The 23,858-nt window shown below is 41.5% G+C and overlaps 1 protein-coding gene across 1 annotated transcript; it reads right to left on the bottom strand.

Moving 5' to 3' along the window:
• Positions 1-5,290: 5,290 nt before the first annotated feature.
• On the bottom strand, positions 5,291-23,080 carry SFT2D2 (SFT2 domain containing 2). Its single transcript, XM_030583393.1, has 8 exons — positions 22,952-23,080; positions 20,309-20,395; positions 18,823-18,908; positions 16,807-16,888; positions 14,994-15,029; positions 14,846-14,904; positions 13,283-13,312; positions 5,291-11,719 (listed from the first exon to the last, which is right to left on the bottom strand). The coding sequence occupies exons 1-8, from the start codon at positions 23,012-23,014 to the stop codon at positions 11,680-11,682; spliced, it is 483 nt and encodes a 160-aa protein (XP_030439253.1). The 5' UTR covers positions 23,015-23,080; the 3' UTR covers positions 5,291-11,679.
• Between the last annotated feature and the right edge of the window lie 778 nt (positions 23,081-23,858).

The raw sequence follows: 23,858 nt of genomic DNA, 5'->3' as shown, positions 1-23,858 counted from the left end.
ACTGATTCCCTGACCTGTTCCAAACCTCTGCTGAGTCTTATTTCTAGGGGGGAGTAGCTCAGTGGTTAGATCACAAGCCTGCTAAAACCAGGGTTGTGAGCTCAACTTTGAGGGGGCCATTTAGGGATTGGGGCAAAAAAAATAGTTGGGGATTGGTCCTGCTTTGAGCAGGGGGTTGGACTAGATGATCTCCTGAGGTCCCTTCCAACTCTGGAAACCTATGAAAATGGCCCCATGCCTGGTATTTGCTTCTATATGAAGCTTCCTTGGTAAGGGAACACAGAACACTGATTATTTGTGTTCATCAATCAAACACATAAAACTGGTCAACTCCATCTTCCTCATGTATTCATAGGGAAAGGATGGCTGCAGGAGTGACATTCATACACTTTTTGCATTTATTTCCTGTAAATACTTCAGTGCACAAATTTACCACCAGAGATATTTGGCAAAACAATGACTATGCACAAAAAGCTAATATTTAGCTTATAAATTTGAGTCTGCATTGAAAACCCAATTCTAGGAGTTATATTCATCCAACCAGGGAGCAGAAACAATATTGTGTGACTTGCATCCAATCAAAAACTAACCAATGCAGCTCAAATGTCAAATTATTGGACAGTCCTAGTGAACAGCTAATGCCAAGTCAAAAATTTATTTATATAATTATTTGGTGAATAATTTTAAATGAATAGACCCAAGAAAGTCAGGAAAAACAGAAAGGGGAAAGAGGCTAAATCCATTAAAAAAAACAAAAAGACATTCACTAGGACTTTTTTTTGCTGAGCTCCAACAATAAGCATGCTCGCCTAGGCATTGCTTGGATTATTTCTTTGACGGTCTGATTAAACTCAAACTCAAACCCTTTTTGGCCAACAGCTGCTGAGACATAGAAGGAAAAAATAATTAACAAGGCTTGTTCTCCATCTGACATTCGATAGCTAGTTTTTGTCTTCAGGCCCACGCTTGCAAATAAAAGAGAACCCTTCTTGATAAAATGAAATCCACGAGAACGAGAGTCACTCTTTCCATCTCCCCAGTATCCATTGAACCACCTGAATAAGTAAGCCTCTCTGAACATTCAGTCCCAGCAGCCACGGGAAATTGAACACCTCATTTGCCATGACACTAGCAGGAAATCAACACCCACCAAGTATGGAGTTATAATTAAAAAAAGAACAAGACAGCTGCTTTCAGCTGTGTTTTTAATCATGAATCTAGCACCCTAGGAGATTATTGGACTACAAGAGATTTAGGAAAGATTAGTCTTTTCATTATTGTTGGGGAGGGGTTAGTTCCCATGCAATGCCAAACAAATGTGTTTCTAGTATATCTATGTAGACAACTTGTGCTGTTGGGACCTGATTGTCTGGAATTTCAGTGGAGATCACAGGCAACAGGAAAATGGAACTACTTATTTCTATTTTGAGAGGGAAAAAGAAAATTGAAAACAGATCTGATTTGACTAGACTGATTAAAAATATTTTGTAAGGTAATCATTGTACTTTCCCTCCCTTCTTTAGCTTTGAGGATCCCCAAGCTCTAAAACAATCATGAATTTTTCTCCACAACCTCGCTTCTGTGGTGGATTTATATTATTGCCCCACTTTTACAATGGGAAAGCTGAGGAACGGAGGTTAAAAATTACTTTTTTAAAGGATTTTTTTTAACCCTTAGATTTCAGAGCCTTCTGAGAAGTGAAAGTCGGTGGGATCTTTTACACTGGGAAAGAAGAGTTTGGATTTTGGCCTGGATACAGTTAAGGCACTAAATCCATACGCGGGGCACTTAAATTGAAGTGGACTGATTCTGCAGAAGGACTGAGTCCCCCAAATCCTATTCAAAGCAAACAGAAGCTGCAGGAGAGCATCATCTTTGAAAAATAATCATTTTTACTTCTTGCCCCTATCCCAATATGGCAGACTCAGAAGCTTTGGAAAATGCCCTCCTCATAAGAGTCGGATCCTGTTCAGGCAGGATGTGGAGAATTAGCAGGTGCTGATGGTGGTTTAGCAGCAGTGGAAGAGAATCCACCTCATGATGCCTCCTATAGGAGACGGACCCACACCCTGGCTAGGCAAGGTGGACAATATTGTATTAGATGCAGTCTGAAGAGATAGGGGGATGCGTGTAGGAGCCCTTGTACATTTAAACCCAAATGCAATCACAGGTGCACATCCTGCACCTTTGTTTTACCCTGCACCAAAGATTACGCCAGAAACGACTATGCAAAATAGGCCCAGCAGCATCCATCATGGTGAACTTACAAAGTTGAGGGGTCAGTTTTCAATAAATTGTGTATAGTAGGTACCTTAAGCTCCAACCTTGCACTAAAAAGCATGAAAGAAAGCCAGAGCTTTTGTCCCCCTACAATCCTGTCATCCGGAGAGGTAGCTAAGACAAAGCCACAGGGACAGTCTTGAAACAGCTGCTCCAGCCTACAACTCTTATGCACTTTATTTCTGCCATGTCATCATCGTCCAATGCTTGCTACCACAAAAATCAAAAGCCCAAGTCCTCAAAGCTACCCCTTCATCCACCTGCCTGAGAGAGCACCTCCAGCAGGCTGCCAAAAGAACTAAAATATCCCCATTCCAAATCTTCCCCTCAATCATACCTACAGCAAGTGCTCCAGTTCTCAGTGTATTCACTCCCTCTCTCACATGATAAAGTCTCCCGGGAGTAGAAAGAAAAAAGGAGCAGAACCCTATTTCTTAAGCATCTCCTGTACTTGTTGGATGGGCAATCACCATCATACACTAAACCTCGGGCTGCTGCTACACAGACTGGAACAATGAAGAAGGCACACACAGAAATTAAACCTCTCAGATCCTAACCTCTCCCTGACACTGAATTTCTCACACCACATGGAACTCCCCTTGAGTAAATCAAAATCTTAACAAAAAAAAACACAAGGGGGAGGGCGCAGAGGGAGTTGGGGACAGAGGCAAATCACTCTTCTCTGAGTCTGTCATCCTCAACAGGAAATATGCTACCAGCCCACCATCTATAAAAAGGAGACACAGTCTCTGCCCCAGAACTTAAGAAAGGCATAACAAGATTCCACTGACTGGAAGCTGAAGCTAGATAATTTGCTCATGTCTAGCCTTCAATTTAACAGTGAGGGTAATTAACCATTGAAACAAACTTACCTAGGGATGTGTTTGAGTCTCCATAGCTCAAAGTCTTGACATTAAGACTAGATACATTTTCAGAAAACATGCTCCTGCTCAACCAGACATCATAGGCTTGATGCAGGAATTGCTTGGTGATGTTCTCTGGACTGTGTTATGTAGGAAATCAGACTAGATGATCATATTGGACCCTTCTGTACTTAATCTAGGGACTTGACAGACAGTAAATTCTTTAGGCCTGGGTCTTCATGTGTGTTGAGATAACACTTAGAGACAGAGTTGTTTGGGCCCTAGCTGTCTGATTTTCCAACAAGAAAAATTCACTTTCTGGACAAATCAACATTTTCTGCAGAAAAATGTCAATGCTGTTGGAAATCTCTGATTTTCCACTGGAAAAATTGTTCTCAGCTCTGCAGCTCCCCTGCTGCTTGGCAGCCTGCCTAGAGGGATGCTGGGGAGCTCGGGTTTGCAGGCTCTTTGGCTCCAGGGCAGTCTTCCAGGCTGATTGTCCCAGACTGGGGACTGCCAGGGCTTCCAGCTCCTCAACCTACCTCCCAGGGCTCCTGGCAGCGCAGGGACCCTCAGAAACATTTTGAAAATGTTGAAACCAAATAACAGAGTTCGTGTACTGCAGGAAATTTCCATTTTTTGTTCATTTTGGAAAAAAAATATTTTTTGAAATTTCAGAATTTCCCACAGCACGGGAATTCTAGTTACCAGGGTTCAAGGGCTCACCAAAAAGACTGTGGAATGAATTCCTCCAGGAACTAAGGACCATCACAAACCTCACCACCTTCTGCTGTAAGTGCAAGGTGCATTTCTTTGACATTGCCTTATCCAACATAGCCACATGTGTATATATTAAAAATGCTAAATGTGGATCAATTGTAGTCACTTGCTTGAGCACATGGTGGTTTGTTGTGAAATATACTCAGGAGACCCAATAATCAATGTCAATGTCAATCAGATTTATTAAAACAGTACAGGAAAAAGGTTCTATACACCAGTCTCTGAACAGCAATCCTGTGAAATGATGTTACATTCACCTTACACAAGTGTGCTCCAAGAAGCTACATTTCTAAAGCCATCATTTTATACACTACTTGTTTACCAGTAAAAAAGGTACTACATTTGTCTCCTGAAACTGAATTTAATCAATCACTGTTTACCTTGTTTGTTTCTGGCACTATGATGTAACCAGTTTATCTTTTGTTCTGAGCCCACGCATTCCAGGTCATTATGCACCCCTATCTTTCTTCTGAGCACATGCATTCCAAGTACTAAGAGGCATGAAGACACCTTCTAGGTTTCTGTGGGTAATGCCTTTCCTGTTGCCGTGAGGAAATAATTGTATGTACTGATACCGACAGTTTTCTTATCTACTCGAGGCCAAGCTCACTTCAAGGTGTTATGGGATACTTAGCATGTGTGTACAGGACTATAACAAAAGGTACAGGCCAATTTGGCCTCTATAACTTCTGTACTAATGCTTAATAATATAAACTTAAATGCTTGGAATATATGTTGCAGATAGTATTATCAGATTAATACACAGGTATGCTAACCAGCGTATATTAGTCAATATAAAACAAAACACTTTACTGCATACAATTCTCCCCCTGGGGAGAGATGAGAGAACACATACGACATATTAGCCATCTTGCTTAATATACTACTGAAATGCACTCATATTACAGTATGCAGTACAAGAACCTATACAGAATAGAGCCTAGAACATTGTGGGTGCAACCAGACATGTAACTGTTTCTTTTATTCTAAAGAATTGTATACAATTCTTTAAGAGTGTGAGTAACTACAAGCAGACCAAAATATGAGGGCATATCAGCATTTTCAAAAACGGTCTCTGCTTTTTGATCAAGGGATTTGACCAAAATCAGAGAAAGAAAGTGTCAGAGGATTAGACCAAATGTTCCTGGCTCCCAGGTCTATATTCACTCTATAGCACCTCACCTGATATTCCCCTATTATATTTTTCTCTCTCTCTCTCTCTCACACACACACACACACACACACACACACACACACACACACACACAAGCTGACTTTAAAATAAAAGAAGCCCTTTTGTACTGTTCTGTTTTCTAGTTTCACCTGAAAACTCTGCATCATTTAAATTAAAAATTAAAAGCAACAGATCATTTACTGCAGTGTCAACTTTACTGAAAAACAATTATGTTCACACATTTTAGGATCTAGCTTCATTACAGAAATTTTTTGCAATAAGTTAAAAACATTTACTGAACAATTATGAAGTCAGACAAAGCAACCAGGATATATATATAAAATGTCCAGAAGCAGCATATAATACAAAACAGTTATTGTAGTGGAGAATTTCACAAAAATGTTTGTTTGTTTTACAAAACTCCCTCAGTTGATAAAGCTATTTTTTAAAAAAAATCACATTTACATTTCAAAGCTCGGCACGAGATTTTAAAAATGGAATACCCCCATATTTAGCGGCTTTGCTTCCCTTCACAATCTGGTTAAGATTTACTATGGTCTTAACATGGACACATTTGCCTTTAGGACAAAAACATGAGTTTTTTACTGAATAGTTTTTAGACCCTATAACAAGAATATTACAGATACCAATGGTGTTGATCTTGAAAAGAAGGTATTAACATGATGAAAATAAGGCAACTGAACTGATTGCAAACTATTTTTAGAAATTAAACTAGTTAAAATGACAGATTGCAATCACATACAAGGAAGTGTCATCTCTTAGTACATGAAGATTAGCCAAATGCGTTCCTCCGCTAGAGTTCTACAATACAGTTTATGGCCATGATTTTTAATAGAAAAATGTGGACCATAGTAAACTGCATGCTGGGAACAGTGGGTCATACATCTGCATTAAAGATAAAATAAAATAAACGCAATCTGCTCCCAATTTGCACAAATTTGGCACAGAGCTTCAATTCCCTGAACGAAACCTGCCCCAGGATGCAGCGAAGAATTCTGGTAGCTTTGCAGTATTCTCCAGGAATATCTATACCGACATCATGTGAAATTTAAAAAGTAATTTTCACAAGATACTTTCTGTATCTAAGACCTGGTACAGAGTACAAAACACACCTCCTTGGTTTTCAAGATTGCCCATCCAACTTGTCTTTAATATTCAATAATAATAAAATTACTAACAAGACTGGATATTTTGCTTCTTTTTCTAAAATGCTGTTATCACTAAAAAAGCCTCAGGCAGTGTCAGTATTCAAAGTGCACTTCATTATGTGTCATTAAAGTCAGGTTCCACTCAGAAGAGTGATTAAAAATTGCATATAGCCTTTTCTATTTAATGTGCCCCAGACACTCCAGAACTAATGTGCTTTCTTTCCAGGCGAAAAGGTTTTTCTAATTTCTGTTCCTACTGAATCTGACAAGTCAGGCATTTTTTTTTTAAGTTATTTTCCAGGCTAGAATTGCATTTTAAGGCCTTTTTTGGTTAAAGTAGCATTGCATTAACATGTACGGCAGCTTCAGCAAATGAAAGACAAGCTGGTTTGAGACTTTCAAGCCTGCCTAAGGGAGCTAGATGCTTGAATCCCATTGAGTATGGTACCCATGTCCCTTAAGCTTCTTTGAAAATCTCAGCCCTTGTGGTTGTGTGTTCTGTAAAGTTAGGAAGGAGCTTGGCAAGGGGAAGAAGCTTTGAGATCCAACACATGATTTTTTTTTAAATGAATGAAAGACTATTTTCTATGTGTTCTTGATGTACTACACACTCAGCAGAAAGGTGCTGAATGTGGGGAATTGTATACAGGAATCTGGTGGCTTTAAGTCACCTACTTACCTACCCACCCATCAATAAGTAACCAGCCACCAGAACAGAAAACACAAGGAAGCTTGTTTCACTACAAAAATAACTGCCTTTTCAGTGCAAATGAGTTCACATGGAATGTATTCTACTGTCCAGTTTCATTATTTCCACATTAACTACACTATTATGTTGTTTGATACCATAGTGGATGAGGTGTGTATGCAAGGCAGGTAGAATACAGTGACTACTGTAATACGCAGGCATACAAAGAGGACAGGTGAATTACAGGCACAAATATGGGAATGCGACATATTTCAGTAACAAGGCAAGTGTTCAGTTGCAATCAAACATAGCAGCAATCTGAACAGAGGTGCTAACGAGCAAGTAGAAGTCACAAGCCTTTGTTTCAGTAGAATGAAGTGGTTTTATTAGGCAAAGCCATTTGGAGGTGAACCCACAAACCTGAGTGTTTCTCATATTGGAGACAGTCTGGGTGGAGTCTTTCCTACCCAGTTAGCCCCCCAACCACAAGAGTATGATTCATTCATGGAAAATTTTTGCAATGCTGGAGGATAATATGAACACTATTGTCACTAAAGTAGTTATTATGCCTCCATTCCCTCTGCCCTCCCCTTTCTTTCAAAGTTCTGAGTCCCCCTCCCATACCTCCCTCCATTAAGGACATTCAACAACCCTATATGAAATACAGTTTACTAAACTTATTGACTCGAGAACTGTAGGGCTGAAACTGGCCATTTAAAATAATTAGCTTGTGGACCTGAAATTTAAGACACCCAGACAATTTGTGTGCTGGCAAAAAATTACTGTACAGCTCCAAACCCTAAATTCCCTATTTATAAAATTAACCATTCTGCCAAAAAGTTAGCATGAAGGTTCTAAGTAGCTAATATGCAGATACAAAAGTTCTATCCAGTGTATAAAGCTGAGGTTTGATTCTAGTGCTTCTGATTGGCTTAGAAAGCTGTGTGCTCTGGTGCAACATTCCAGTGCAAGTGCTAGCCCTTTATGAAGACAGTGACAGTCAAGAAATGAGTGATCTGAAGTACAGGAACAAGCAATCCAGAATGGCAGGATTTAATTGCTTACGCTCCTACAATGATGGACTTGGTTAACAGCACTTTTGGGGGGGAAAGGAAGCATATGCTACTTACATAGAGCTTTCCAAGAATTCCCACAGAGATGCTAGTGCTAATATAAACTTGGGCTTGAGCAAGGCATTAAGGGATAGATTTTCTAATTGCGCCTCTTACAGAGGCATTTTGTAAACATTGCAAAGACTCTTACAAAAAACCTGGATAGGATCCTTTAGCAGGATATAGACTGGGAGGTGGCTCAGTCCCCAGTTAACCTGTGTGCCTCAGTGTAAGTGACTTGTCCTAGCCAGGAAAAAAAACAAAACAAAAAAAAACCTTAACCACTATATCATGCAGCCTTAAGGAGGCATAATAAACCAGAGAGCCATATTAAAAAATGCAGCTCCCTGGAAACCAGAGCTCAGAAGCAGCTGAAATAACAAAGCCACCAAAGGAAGCCAAACTGCTCAAACCAAAATGTGATGCATTTGTGAGAGACGGACAAGGCTTTGTATGTGTGTAAACAGAGTTAGGCTTTCTTGCAGCCTGAAAGCAATTGAGAATCATCTCCCCAGAGAAAACTCAACTGCTGGACAATGACTGGTGTCCACCTGTCTGCAAATCATATGAAAAGTGGGATTTCATCACCTCCAAAGAGGGGGAACTTGGCATTCTAACAGAGTTACAAAACGACCAGTCAAGCAGCAGCTTCAAGAACACCAACAGGAGACAATGTGAATGGGGCAACTGTCCCTAGTTTTCCCCAAGCTCTCCACTTGCACATGATTTGTGAGGGGGGACCCTAACTGAACAGAGCCTGGAAGATTACACTTGCCATCCCCGATGGATATTTAATGAGTGCCTGCTGCTGCATCTCTCAGTGTCTACGGGAATCTGCTTCAACCCTGAGAGGCTGTCTGCTCAGCACCACACTGCCCACTAACTAGAGACTACAGTCAGAGGTTACAGTTATGTATAGATTCTGGATCAAATCAGGAGGCTACTGTGGTTCGAAAAGTCAGCAGTCGCACTTCTACACCCCTCTAGTCCCTAGGATCTAGACTTCAGGTGGTGGAACAGAGGCTTCAGGACCTTAGTAGCATAGAGCTGAAGCCAGAATTGCTTTCATAGTGGAAGTGGAATAGTTTAGTAATATCTTGTGGCCAGGACCCCTGGAGAGCTGGTGTGCATATAGAGGACAGCAGCAAGGTTGTTGTTAGAGGAATGTTCCACAGTCTCCACCCAACAGGACTGCAACACAGAGTAAGACAACAGATCAGGGCATCTGCCCAGGCTGCAGAGCCTCTTCCTGGGGAAGGAGAGAGATGAACGCTATTTGTTAAAACCTAGGTGGCCCAGGGAGGCTACTGCTTTAAGGTATCATGAAATCGGATTTTAAAAACCATGGAGGTACAAACAGGAAAGTGTCTCTTGGGTCCTTCACTGCTCCTTCCTTTCAAGGAATAAGCGTGGAAAAAATAATGGCGTCAGCATATTAATTTCAATGTTAATTCCCCCATTCCCTTTCATTCACAAACACAGATTATTTTATGGAGGAACCTGTTCTCTATAGCTCTCCCACACTTTCAAGCATACCTGGAGCATATTTTTAAGGTCAGTTCTGTTCCTAATGAATTTCTAAGGAAGTAACTTTAGCCACAAGAAGCCCATAGATATCCTGTTAAACTGGATGATGGGCTTTGAAAAGAATCCTGTGACAATGGAATGCACTAAGCGATCTAGAACGACTGAAGGACAAAAAGGTTTGTTTTTTAAATAACTCATGGCATCCAGAAAGTTTATTAGAATCTGAAAAGGAAACTGTGCAACTGATGCACTGTTTTGTTGCTGGCCTAGTTTGGTTATGAGCCATGGGTAAGGTCCCAGCTATGCTACAAATCGGAACCACGTTTGCCCCTAGGTTACAAGTTGTGACCGGGCTCCCTGATGTGGTAGTCTTTGGGAGGCAGGTAGGGCCTTAAAGAACAAAGGATGAACCTGCAAAAAACACCAAGATTTTGCAAACGCTCGTCTACAAAGCCTCACTGATTATCATCTTACCAGACTTTGGTCCTAGCCCATAATGGGAAAGATAACCATTTGTACTAGTAAGGTAAAGATGCATTAAAAGGAGAAGCGGTAAAGCAGTATCTCACACAGCATAAGAGTGTGCAAGGGCTGAACTTATACCAAGTTTGCCAATGAGCCTGTACAACTTGGAGCCGGATGACTCTGTATTGAGCTCACACAAGAACTTGGCTAAGGATTCAGAGAAAGAGGATGCTAAGGTGGTCCTTGGAACTTGTGGGCATCATAAAAATCCCAGCCACTAGGTAGAATTTGTTCAAAGTTGGCAACTTAATCCTGCATACATTTCCTTAGCAATAGCAAGTACAGCTTACTATCACTCTTCTCAGAATATAGACACTTAAAGATCATACGCTTGTGAATTTCTTCTGGTCCACAGACTGATATTTGAACAGTAGGGGGATTTAACGATCTCTCACCTCTGTGCAGAGAAGTGAGAAATGTTATGAACCGATGAGAGCAGTAAGTCAGAAGAATAGTGTCTCTTCCTTTTTGAACACTAATTCTGCCACCCTCTGTAGAGGATTTTTCATTTTAAAGGGTGTATAGAAATGCTTTCCTACTTTAAAGAAAGACACATGGACCATTTAGAAAGAATCTCTGATAGAATCTGTGCCCAGAAAACTAACTGAAGCTTAGTTTTTCCTTTGCTTACCTATCAAGCCCTGGGTTCTGTGTTTCTCCCATACTAGAGCTGGGAACAGGATGGGCACCTAACCTGATGTGAGGAATGCAGCTTCCTGCCCTGTGACACTGCTAGCTGCTGCAGGCAAGTTGCAGAAATCAGGTCCATAGACGGTAAAGGGCCCCTTAATTTACCTTGGTTGCACTGAATTCCTAGCACTTTTCCCCATGGTGATCAATGCTCTTTTTGAGTTATTATTTTACAGAGACACTGTCAGTAGTTTAAACCCAAAAGTTAGTAGTGGAGTAAAGAAATGAAACTTTTTAAAATATTCAACCAAAACAGTTTTCCCGTTTAGACTGAAACCTTCCCTGGTAGGGTTATAAATCCCACCATGCAGCACTGAGCTCTTGCAAGAGAGCCTGGAAGTAAGAATGGACCAGGAGAGTTTCATTGTCCAGTGAAAAAATTAAACAAATCTAAATGGTGAGACATTAGGGCTTTAAGAGTTATTTCAAAGCTAGGAGGAGGTCAGAAAGCGCAGGCTTGGTGTCTTACTATGCAACAGATCCTCAGCTGGTGTAAACTGACATAATTCCATTGAAGACAATCGAACTGTGCTGTTTTACACCAGTGTAGGATCTACTCTAATATTTTTAGGCTAACAGTGTCTCTTTAAATGTTATTTTTGTTTCATTCTGCGTGACTTCTGTAATTTATCTACAACAAAAAAACTGAATTCTAGATGTCAGTCCAGCTGGGCTAAATGTTACAGAAAGCACCACTTCATTATTCTGCTATTATTGTTTACAAATAACCACATATGCTGGATTTTAATACAAGCCAACCACTACAAGTTGCAAGGCATATATTTAAGACACAAGTAGGAAGGTACATACAAAATGGTTAGCGTAATTCCACTGTACTTCCTAGAGTGTCACAAAACAGCACATATACCTGTTATGACAGACAAACAGTAAAGCATTTCTTCACAGCATCCCTGTGGAGAGAGAGAAATACTGACGTGACTGGGCTGCTTCCCCAAAGATTTCATTGCAGTAACACTGCTTGAAGACTTAGACATTTATTCCTGCACAATGTACATTTCCATATATAAGGCTGCAGCATTCCCCCTGCATAACATATGTGTATGCAACCTGTGTGATGATATGTACATAGTGGAGACAACTTTAAGTTTTGTTTAAATGAGATGCACCTATGTACTTGTCAGGGGGTGGGGAAGGAGGGAAGGATGCCAGAATTGGACACACGTTTGTATGCATATACACTAAAAAAAGTATTAAAATAAATCTTAAATGCATACAAGAAAATCTAAATTAAGGTTCCCACAGGACAGTTAATTTAGCTCCACTGTTCGTCTGCAATAATTTGGATTATTGCTTATGTTTTCAAAAGGCAATTCTTAGGATTTCATTGCAGATTATGTACCACATAGCTAAGGACTTGACTACTTGGGAACACTCAGCAAAGTTATGGCAAATCAACTAAAGGTGTGAAGTAAATGCACAGAAATGAAACCATGCTAAACACCCGTGTGGATGCTCTCATTCAGGGGTAAAGTGGCTTTAGTTCACTGAGATGAAGGCCAGCTCTGCACCACAGGCCTATATTGGTATAACTGTCGCTCGGGGGTGTGAAAAATCCACCAACCTAATGCTTTCTACACAAGCGGTTAGGTCAACGGGAGAGCTTCTCCTGCCAACATAGCTAGTGCCTCTCAGGAAGGTGGATTAACTACACCGATGGGAGAGCTCTCCCCTGTTGGCTTAGAGTGTCATCATTAAAGTGCTGCAGCTGTGCCGATGCAGCGTTTTACGTGTAGACATGCACTAAGTAGAACAGATTGGTAAGCATAGGAGCTAGGAAATGTTGCAAGAGATCATTCCAGGTGAAGCAGATATTTAACACCTCTGCGGTTGGAGGACAAAGGACATCTCTCTCAAGTGATGGGCCTACATTTCATTGGGCAGCGTGGGATGATTTCTGCAGGTGTGAAGGCCATTGAGTTTGTCACAGGGGACCAGGGGGGATTTGGCAACTGACAGGACAAGCTTGTCATCAATATTCTGGAGGGCAACAGTGTTTGAGGACATGCGGGAGTTTAATAAACTTGTGAGATTTATTTGACAGCATATTCATACAGTTCCATGCATTTTACATGCCTCAGAATGCAGTGTGCCTTTCAGTGCACGCAACATTTGAAAAAAAAATGTAGTGGATGAGTTTCAGCAAAAAAGCCAGCAAACATGCTGGGAACTCTGATGTTCCCTGAAGAATTTACTGGGAGGAGGAGAAAAGAGGAAGGAGGGGGATGGTAAGAACTCCTAACCCCCTGCTGCCATGTCCCACCCCAGAAACAGCTGCATTTCAGTCACAGATAAAAAATTCTTAGGTGTTTAGTTTGTAATCAACTCTAAGGTTATTCAGAAAAAATGGCAGCACATAACCATTTTGAAGTCATACAGTTTATGGGGGAGTTAATTGTAAGATAGAGTTTAATAGATATTCACTAATATAAGAAGGGAAAAAAAATCAAGCTTACCTTGCAAACGGTATGAAAGAAATGCTGTACCTAAGAGGAAGAGAACATTAAACAAAATTGAGTTACCATCTACTTCAGATTACATTAGAGTCACACATAAAAGTAACAACTCCTCCCCACACCATACTGAAACAGAGATAGAAGTGTCTCAGGGCAGGTCTTCATAACCCGCTGGATTGGCGGGAAGCGATCGATCTATCAGGGGTTGATTTATCGCATCTACACTTGATCCCCAATCGTGCCCCCCGTCGACTCCAGAGCTCCAGCTCGTGAGAGGCAGAAGCTGAGTCGACTGGGGAGCGGCAGCGGTTGACTCGCTGCCATCCTCACGGCCAGGTAAGTCGACCTAAGATACGCCAACTTCAGCTACACTATTCGCATAGCTGAAGTTGAGTATCTTAGGTCGACTCCCCCTCCCCCGCTAATGCAGACCTGGGCCAAGTGTACATAAAGACAAAAGACTCCTGAAAACAACTTTGTGGAATCCACGAAGAGCCACAGCAAAGCTATGACTCACTATAAAAGTGTTTATTAACAATAATCCTCCTCTCTCTGAAACCCTACATGCACCAAGCCCTGGGGCAAGTAGGATTGGTCATCTGGCTAGTCATGTACTGAGTGAATTGGATAAGGACACCCAGTCAACCTTCTATTTCTATAGCATCTGTAGCAATGAACCTGGGAAGTTGTACAAAAGTTATAATAATGAAAAGAAAACTGGCCCTAAGCAATCCTGATCTAAACCACACAAAGTAAAGGGAACAGTCAAGAACAATATAATCCAGAAAGGAAGAGCTAGTGTAAAAGGGAAGACTGAATGGGCAAAGGCAAACTGATCCAAACAAGGGAACCTTGCTGCTGGTTCCAAAGAGAGCAAGACACACTCTGGGAGGCAGTTCCAGCGAGAGATTCTGCAGTAGAAGTGCTCTTCCCCAGCCTATTCCAAGTAGAACTCTAGAGCAGAGAGCAGGGACAAGCCACCTGATGTCAAATGCCTTGTAGGACAGTCACTCATGAAGATCAGGTTATTAGGATTAATTTGGGTAGATGGTTAGTGTTTGGGTGGCAAGAGGAAAGGGAGAACTCCCCTACCATAATTCGTACAACTTCACAGTCCTCTGACATTCTAGCAACTAAAGATAGTTTTAATCCAGGTTACTGGGTGGGGGATGTGGAGGCAACTTTAGCAGGGGTTCATGGGTTCAGTTGCACTCACAGAAATTATCAAATCAATGGTGCCAAACACGAGTGACGCTGCAGCCCTGTGCGCCAGGTTGAAATGCCTGAAACTGCAGCCAGGCCCCGGAGCTGCTATTGTGGTGCAGGCTTGCACTCTCCTACCCCTCTCCACCAGGCCAGGATTACGGTTGCAGTGCCAGGGGAAAGGGTGCTGCTGCAGATGGCTGGTGCCCCCTTGACTATAACTCAAAATCCATCTCCTAGAAGAGTTTAGTATAGCATACCCATTGAATTCAGATGGTGTGGGTGAGAGAGAGAGAGAGAGAGAGAGAGAGAGAGAGAGAGAGAGAGAGAGAGAGAGAGAGAGAGAGAGAGATTACCTACCATGCCAAGGCAAAAAATTGCAAAATGCAGAAGATGAGAGCAAGGCCCTTGTTGTGCCACTGAAAGAAAACAGACAATAATGCAATCAAATAATGAGCACATATATTTGTTAGTGTGCACTGGCTATATACAAGATCCAAATACTCACCCAGAAAGCAGAACATAATGTTAGAATGAGACACAACTAGAAGAGAAAAGAAAATTTCAGTTAGAGAGATTACTCCACAGTTAAAATATATTTATTTTTTGCACATATAAAGGAAGACTGAAGGGAAATGCAATATTTTACCTGATCCAATGTAAAAAATGCTATTTAAAATGCCCTATCTATACTATTTCTGAATATGAAATAAAGCAGCAAGCTGGTGAACGTCCCAAAAGGAAGATCGCAGCAGCAATCAAGGAACAGCAGAAGGCTTGCACAGCTTGTGGCAATTTCTGTAGGTTCCTACTTTTTCCCAGGCCAGTTTTATTAGTTAGTGTACTCATTCACGTATACTACTTCACTTTCTTATCTAAATAGAAACATAGAACTTTCCAGCTGCTCTCTGTCTCTGGCTGCAGCTCTGAACATGCCATGAATCTGCTTCCTGCTGAAATCACTAAAACAGCAGCCCTGGGGTATTACACAGCTACCCAGTTCATATCTATTGAGATTATGAAAAATGTTCAAGTACTTTTTAGCTACTATTATATTTATTTATTTTAAAATGTTACAAGGCCTGAATGTAGGAATGATCCATCCACTTCAGGTATCTGTAATGCCTACAACCTATATCTACTATAAAATAGGAGCTGCACGGTTATGACACTTCTGGAGGGCCTTTTTGCTAGACTCCTTAAATTTACAGCTGAAGACTGACACTTTCACTTACAGGTCTGTAGTATAGACCCAGCCAATCGGTACAACTACATTGGCTCAGGGGTGTAAAAAATCCACACCCTTGAGTGATGTAGTTATTCTGACTTAAACCTCCGTGTAGATGATGCTCTGTAGATGGGAGAGCTTCTCCAGTCAACAGAGCTACTGCCTCAGGGAGACGGATTAATACACCATGGGACAGCATCGTCGCTAAAGCGCTGCAGCTGCACCGCTGTACGTGAAAATAAGCCCTCTGTTGAGGCGCTTCAAAGATGAAAGAGCCTACAGACTAGTAACCACTTAGATCAGTGGTTTTCAATCTGTGTCTAAGGGGTCCACAAAAGGTTGTCATTACCATAGAACAGTGGTTTTCAACCTGTGGTCTGCAGACTCTCTCAGGATCCGCCGACTACACCTAAGATTTCCAAAGGGATCCACACCTCCATTTGAAATCTTTTAGGGGTCCACAAATGAAAAAAGGCTGAACACCACTAACTAGATGCATTAGGTTAAGCTGCAAAGATCCCACAAAAATTCAATTATACATGAAGCTGTAAGTCAACTGAGGATGACTAGAGTCTCCAAGTACCTTGTTATGAAACATCATCTACAGGCATTTTAAGAAAGAGTGAAACCTGCAGCTAGGGTAAGTAGAAATAAGAGATAAAAATAAGAGGGCTGACACGCTAACGTTACATTTCTGTCTGCCTACATCTCCACTTGTTTCATCCCAAACCCTCTTCTAAATAAATCCCAGTCCCCCTCCTGCCTTCACATTTTCTTTCATGTTGCGTGTGTGCGAGATTTCTCCAAAACCACTTCAGCAACATCTATCAATCCCCAGTGATGATGATTCTACTTCTTCATGCACTTAAACCACTGCCCCCTGTACTGTATTGCCCTGATTTAGGCTACGCTCTTCAGAACAGGGGATCTGTCTTTTTCAGTTTTCTCTATAACTATATATATCTCCAGTGCTATAAAAACGGGAATAAAAGCAGCACAGTGAAACCTAACTACATCAAAGCAGTATTGATGACTTTGTACTGGAATTTTGCACTGAATGAGACTAGTTAAAACAAGATCCTTTGATACTTACTAGCATAACAATAGTAGCTATCAAACGAGTAGGCTCAAACATCCTTTTCAATTGTCTCATAGGTCCCATAAGGAAAAAAGTGCTGTAACAAGCAAAACACAGACACGTAAAACATCTACATACAGCAACAAAATTAGATTGTAAGATGCCCTAATCAAGCATGCTTACTGTGCTGTCATAAATTGATGTTCTGTCATAGAGGGTCACTACTGTACTAGATACCAGTGCCTATGTTATTATGGTGATTGGTGCTATCTGTATAGCAAAGACAGCCAGGCAGTACTATAAAATAAAAATCAGTTTCCTACTGACAATGAGGCAGATACATACCAAGAACTGGGCACCAAACAAACTAAGAATCTTGAGAAGAAGCAATTGCTGACATTTGTAATCTGGATTTGAACAGAGATGGAGTCTAAACATTCCAAAAGGGGTGTAGGGACAAGCTTGGTGGAGGTCAATGGGTCCCATTCCAGGTCTCCATTCTGATTTGATGAAAGTGATCCCTGAGATACCTGGACTGCATTTACACAGACAAGTCAATGAGTTAACTTCCTACCAATGTGCTAGACACAGTCTTAAAGTGCTATCGGACTCGGCTGACTTTGTAGAACAGTAAGGCTCAGATTAAATTGATCAAATTTTCATTTATTTATTTTAAATCTTAGCTTGTTTGGTCCAGCTAATTTACACATTTTCTCTCTGGTTCTAAGATGACTCCTCTACTCCCACCTGTTGCTGACAACGGGCTGCCATTGCTTCAGTCAAGAGCAGCCCAAGATACAATATAATGGAGGAGATGGGGTGGTGGAAGAGAGAAGAAAGCAATCCCAAGCCAGCCACAGATGATGAGAGAGGAGTAGTCAAGTAGAGTATTTCTGTGAAGATCAGCCAGATGGCATATACCCAGGACAGCCACACAGCCATTGGCATGCTTAATTCTACTGCATGCCAGGGATGATGGGAGTTTCACTAGTCTCCCCTCCCTCCCAGTCATGTGGCAATGAGTTACAGTCAAATTACACACTGCATGAAAAAGTACTTCCTTTTACTGGCTTTGAATTTCCCAACTTTTAATTTTACTTAAGTGTCCTCTGATTCTTATGTTACGAGACAAGGAGAACAGGCTTTCCCGTGCTAACCTGTCTAGAAAATTCATTACTTAGTACTTGTATCACATTCTCTCTTTCTAAGGTAAAGAATTCCAGTCTTTTCAATCTTCAGTCTTAAGTTTTTCCATGCTTTTGATCATTCTCATAGCTCTTCTTAAATGAAAAAGAAATCTCTACATAATAAATATTGCAAAGTCCAGGTTAAAAAAAATTAAGGACCCACATATCCTTGAACATATCAACTCGTGTCCCACTTTAAAAAACCAAGCGTTCTAGCTCGAATTTGTAATATGCTGTCTGAGATGGGGTGACCACCATGGCACACAGCATCACAGATGAGGCTGCACCTTTGATTTATGTAATGGCATTACAGCAGTCTCCATATTATTTGCCACCCCATTCCTTACATATCTAAAAATCTTGTTTGTTTTTTATGTCAGCTGCACATTGTAAATAGCTCAATGAAGACCTCTTCCCAATGATGGCCAGGGTCTCTTGTGAGGCCAGCGAGACTAGCTACATAGATATGCCTCCAGCATGGACTAATAGCTGACGGTTCAGAGGAAAGTGTAGAAAGCCACAATGTTTTCCTGACCTCTGCAGGAAGCATGAGATTTGATTCTTCTTATTTCAGCAAGTATATCCAGACAATATTTGATTCAAAGAGTAAAGACAAAATACCAGTTGAAACCTCTTCATTTCCCAAGAACTGGACTGTTTAAATCAGTCATGTTTGTTCCTCTTCTATTATTTCTTAATTTTACAGATCCGTACATAGAAGTGAACATTCAGCCTCACGTCCCATCATTTCCACCACTCAGACAAGCATGTATACATTCACACACCCTCATTCTGTTCCCTTTTTCTGCCTTTGTATCAGGTAGCTAATTTACAGAAATGTTACCTTCCAAGGGATGCAATATTCCCCAGAGTGTAAAATACTGCAAAGAGAACTAGTCCTTTCCTTGGCACCCATAGCAGGCAAGTACCCTGAAAAGGAAGATAAGAGAACATAAGAATGACCATACTGGGTCAGACCAAAGATCCATCTAGCCCCGTATCCAGTCTTCTGACAGTGGCCAGTGTCAGGTGTCCCAGAGGGAATGAACAGAACAGGTAATCATCAAGTGATCCATCCCGTCACTCATTTCCAGCTTCTGGCAAACAGAGGCTAGGGACACAATTCCTGCCCATCCTGGCTAATAGCCATTTATGGACCTATCCTCCATGTACTTATCTAGGGTTGTGTTTTTTTTAAAACCCCGTTATGGTCTTGGCCTTCACAACATCCTCTGTCAAGGAGTTCCACAGGTTGACTGTGCATTGTGCGAAGAAATACTTCCTTTTGTTTGTTTTAAACCTGCTGCCTAGTAATTTCATTTGGTGACCCCTAGTTCTTGTGTTATGAGAAGTAGTGAACACTTCCTTATCTACTTTCTCTAGACCAGTCATGATTTTATAGACCTGACTGGATGAAGATCGTTTCATGTGGAAACAAAAATAGCCCCCAAACAGTGTTTTTAGTGGCACTGAAGAAGCACTAAAAAGTTTAAACCCAAATGGCAGTTACAAAAGTTGGTTTGTGTTTGTTCACATTCTTTATAGTGATCAGAGCATTACAGTTTCTGATAGAATCCAGCTTCCTTTTATATAAAAAGGGTTTGGGAATTTTTTGCTTTCATCAGAGATGGAACAATCCCTGAAATTGAAATCAATTTCTGCACAAATAGGCAATTTTGCCATATTTGTGCAAATATTATTTAAGCAAAAGCAGGAATATCCAATACATGGATATAGTACAAAAGGATGTAGTTCCATCTACAAGGCCAGTTTTACCATGTCAGGGACTATGTTCATAACAAAAGTGCACCTTCTGACTCCGTTATAACAGTTTGATCTGACCTTCATAGACTGATTAAATCACATTACCACACAATCCCTCAACTTACCTATGTAGATGAATCCTTAGTATTGCCTGGCTCAGTCCTCCTGCCTGGCCTGAATCCTATTCCCTTCCTGAACCCCAGCACTAGTTTACCAGTCCCATCCTATGTAGCCAATTTCACATCATTCCTCTTGGTACTTGAGAATCACGTTCCATACAAGTTGCATATTGATCCACACATCACCCACTCCTCCAAAAATCAAAGAGGAAGTGAACTGATCATCTTCTTGATTTTTAGTTTATGTTTAGTTTAATGTTATAGCTGCATTTCAAAGTGTTCCCTTCCCAGTCCAGATGCCTAATCAAAATCCCAAGCAATTAGCAGAACTAGGGTCAGTTTGTAGTCATTTTGTTATCCCCTTGGGGGTGCTATAAAAAGTAATTGTAGTGCTCGAATCACAAGCCTCCTCCTAGAGCAGAAGTTGACAAACAAAGAAGAACTTACCAGGACAGAACACAGAACTCCTAGGGCAAAACAAGCGATGAAGCCTTTCACTCTTGTGCCCCAGCTTAATGAAGTTGCATCAACTATCTGGAAGCCAAAAACAAATAAAGACACATATCCTTTAACAAAGTGATTCTCAAACTTTTGTACTGATGACCCCTTTCACACAGAAAGCCTCTAAGTGTGACACCTCTTATAAATTAAAAATGCATTTTTTTATATTTACCCTATTATAAATGCTGAAGGCGAAACAGTATTTGGGGTGGAGGCTGACAGCTCGCGACCCCCAAGTAATAACCTTGCAACCCCCTGAGGGGTCACAACCCCCAGTTTGAGAATCTCTGTTTTAACACATCAACTTATGTCCCAACATAACAAAACACACTTTATAGCTCTATTTCCATCAGCAGCTTAACCACCATGTGAAAAATATTCCATTAGAACACAAAATAAATAAAAAATGAATCCGTATACAACAGCAATATTGCTAACAGAGAGCTCAGTTTTGAAACTACACTGCAAACAGAATTCCCACTGAAGTAAACAAGAGCTGTATGTTATTACCTACAGAATGAGGCCCCTATCAAGTCCTAGACACCTACGATAAGTGAATAGCTTGCCACAATACTATATAGTCTGTTCGTTCTGCTATATTCATACCTACATACCTAACCTTTCCTGCTCTTCTATTAGCAGACACATATCCCCTCAGCGAGCACAGGTTCTTCACCTCCACATCAAGGCCTGGTCCTACACCTAAAAGTTAGGTCAACCGAACTACCTCACTCAGGTGTGCAAAAATATCCACAACCTGAAAAATGTAGTTAAGCCGACCTAAGCTCTGGTGCAGAAGCTGCTAGGTCGACAGAAGATTCTTCCATAGAATTAGCTGTTGCCTTTTGTGGGGGGTGGATTTACTACAGTGGTGGAAAAACCTGTCTCATTACCGTAACAAGTGTCTACACTACAACACAGCAGCAGAGAGGTTGCAGCACCACAGCTGTGACATTACAGCACTTGTAATGTAGCCATCCTCTTGGTTATTATTCATCAATTTCCCCTCTACCACCCTTAATTTCGATATTCACTGGACGGGAAATCAGGCAGATTGCATTCAAAATTTTCAAAGAAAAAGCAGTTTATAAAAAGCACCACAATTTGTTTTGTTTTCTGTGTTGCATTCATCTAAAAAATGGACCAGAACTATAATGCTGCTATTTCATCCTTGTTAGAGTTAAGTCCTTGCAACATATTTCCTACCCACCCACAAACATCCATTTGGATACACTGAACAGCAAGAAGTTACTGAACTCTAAAATTTATGAATACATGAGGATGTTAGCCCTTTACACACTAGAGTGTATTTACTTTTAGAGACATGGGATGAAGGTGAGGGAAAGAAGTTGGATGCAACTATGAAGTTGTTTTCATGCATTCAGTTGGAAATCATTTAAATATATGATACCAGACTAGTTTCTAGTGAGTTGAGTCAACTTTCCGCATATAAAACACTCTTAAAAAATTAAGCCTCTTTATTTTAAAAGTTGCATGGCATCAAATTTGGCTCAAGATTTAAGCTTTGCAGGAAGTAGCTTTTTCTAAAATTCAAGAACAAAAATGTTTACACTATTTTTGTAAAAACAAACCAATTTGTTTAAAAGAAACAAATAACCATTCCCTTGCAGTGTTTGAAACCCAAACAATGTAGCACTCAGAACCTGAAAACAAAACCATAAAACCAAGGAGGAACTGATTTACATTGTCTAAGAGGAAAGAAATGCAGAGAGTCAACAAAGAGCACAAACAGTGAGAGATACACTAGGTGGCTAAAATTCTTTCCCTTTAAACACTCTGACAATGTTTAAAGTTATTGATAGTGCAGATAACATTTGTTTACAACATGAGCTCTGATCTTGGTTAGCACAATATCTGTGTGGCTGGAACGGGAGTTAGGTTTGAGTCTGAGCTCAGGGTTACTCTGCAGTGAAGGCGTACCCTGGGTCAGTGCTCTCAACCTTTCCAGGCTATATATCCCTTTCAGGCGTCTGATTTGTGTACCCCTAAGAGTCACCCCACTTCAAAACCACTTATTCACAAAATCAGACCTAAAAATACAAAACTGTCACAGCGCACTGTTACTGAAACCTTGCCTCCCTTCGCATTTTCACCGAGTAATTATAAATCAATTGGAATATAAATCTTGTAATTACATTTCAGGATACAGAGCAGCATAAACAAGTCATCGTATGAAATTTGAGTTTGTACTGACTTCACTGGCACTTTTTCTGTAGCCTGTTGCAAACGAGACAACTATCCCGAGGAGCTAAGGTACCCCCGGAGGTACCGCTATCCCTGGCTGAGAACCACCGGACTAGGCGGCGAGCGACCCTGTAAAGCTCGCATGTGGGATCGGGGCTCGCTTCCCAGCCCCTCGGACAGTAGCCGGAGCGCGCTGCACTGCCGAGCTCCCCGGGGCAGGCCGGGCACCGCTCCCCCTCCAGAGCGTTCCCGGGGGGGGCGCGGGGTTCGCCCGCCCCTGACACGAGCCTCCCAACCCCGCGGGGGGCCCCCACCCCGCCCGGGCTCGCAGCAGGGACAAGCCGCGGTGGCCCGGCCAGCAGGAGGGACCGGGGGGCTCGTTACCTCGCTCAGGCCGCCCTGCTCCTCCGCGTCCTGCCCGTTCAGAACCCGCTTGAGCTTGTCCATCCTGCCCGGCCCACCACCAGCGTCCGTGGCCCGACTACCTTACTGCTGGAGAGCCCCGTCCGCCCCCGGGACTACAACTCCCAGCGTACAACGCGGCCAGGAAGACACCGGTTTCTAGCCAACCCCGCGGGTCATCCGGCGCAGTGCATGATGGGAGATGTAGTCCCGACCCGCTCGCGCGGTGCGTGCTGGGAGCTGTAGTCTGTATTGGCCTCTCTGCTCAAAAGTGTTGCTAGACGCCCGTGGCACTTGGTTCCTAGGTCAAGGCAGCTAGTAGCGAGGCATTAGCCTTCACTTGTGGCATGCTGCTCCTTTTTACACACTCAGAGTGCCAATCAGAGCAGCCTCCAACACAGCATTGCCAGCTCATGCTTATATGGCAAATCTCCCAATATTTGGCGCTTTCCCTAAAGCCCCAGCTCCCGGAATTGTGAGAATCTAAACTTTCATTTAAAAAGTTTCTAGACATTAGCATTGTGGAGAAATGCTGGGGAATGGGACTGAAGTCTAATCCAAAGGCTCAAAAAACAGAACACAAATGAAAAAAGCAGCAAACATTCATTATGTTTAATACCGTATTTTTAAAGTCAATCTCACTGGTTTAGGGCACCTGCATCATGATTTTTGAATGCTTGGTTTTGGCAACATTTCTTAAGTCATTCTCCTGCACAAGAGGGTCCGCTGACATTTCTTCAGCCATATTTAAGGTGATCTATTACTACAAAATAATATAAATAGCATGCCAAGTACCTATATAAAGGCAAGTTCTATTTTATTATTTTTCTTAAAATGGAGCATATTCACCTTTTTTAGTTTTCTCCCTGATCCACTATTGTTTAAAAAC

The sequence above is a fragment of the Gopherus evgoodei genome, chromosome 1 (genome assembly GCF_007399415.2).
Source record: "Gopherus evgoodei ecotype Sinaloan lineage chromosome 1, rGopEvg1_v1.p, whole genome shotgun sequence".
Taxonomy (NCBI): Eukaryota; Metazoa; Chordata; order Testudines; family Testudinidae; genus Gopherus; species Gopherus evgoodei.
This window is presented reverse-complemented; position numbering and strand designations above follow the sequence as displayed.

What these genes read in the sequence shown, in the direction of transcription:
- SFT2D2 (XM_030583393.1), bottom strand. Translation starts at nt 23,014, where the DNA reads ATGGACAAGCTCAAGCGGGTTCTGAACGGGCAGGACGCGGAGGAGCAG. An exon ending in CAATTTTTTGCCTTGGCATG is followed by an intron (nt 13,313 to 14,845) that starts GTAGGTAATCTC and finishes TCTTCCTCTTAG; the next exon opens with GTACAGCATTTCTTTCATAC. An exon ending in TCTTTCATACCGTTTGCAAG is followed by an intron (nt 11,720 to 13,282) that starts GTAAGCTTGATT and finishes CTCTCTCCACAG; the next exon opens with GGATGCTGTGAAGAAATGCT.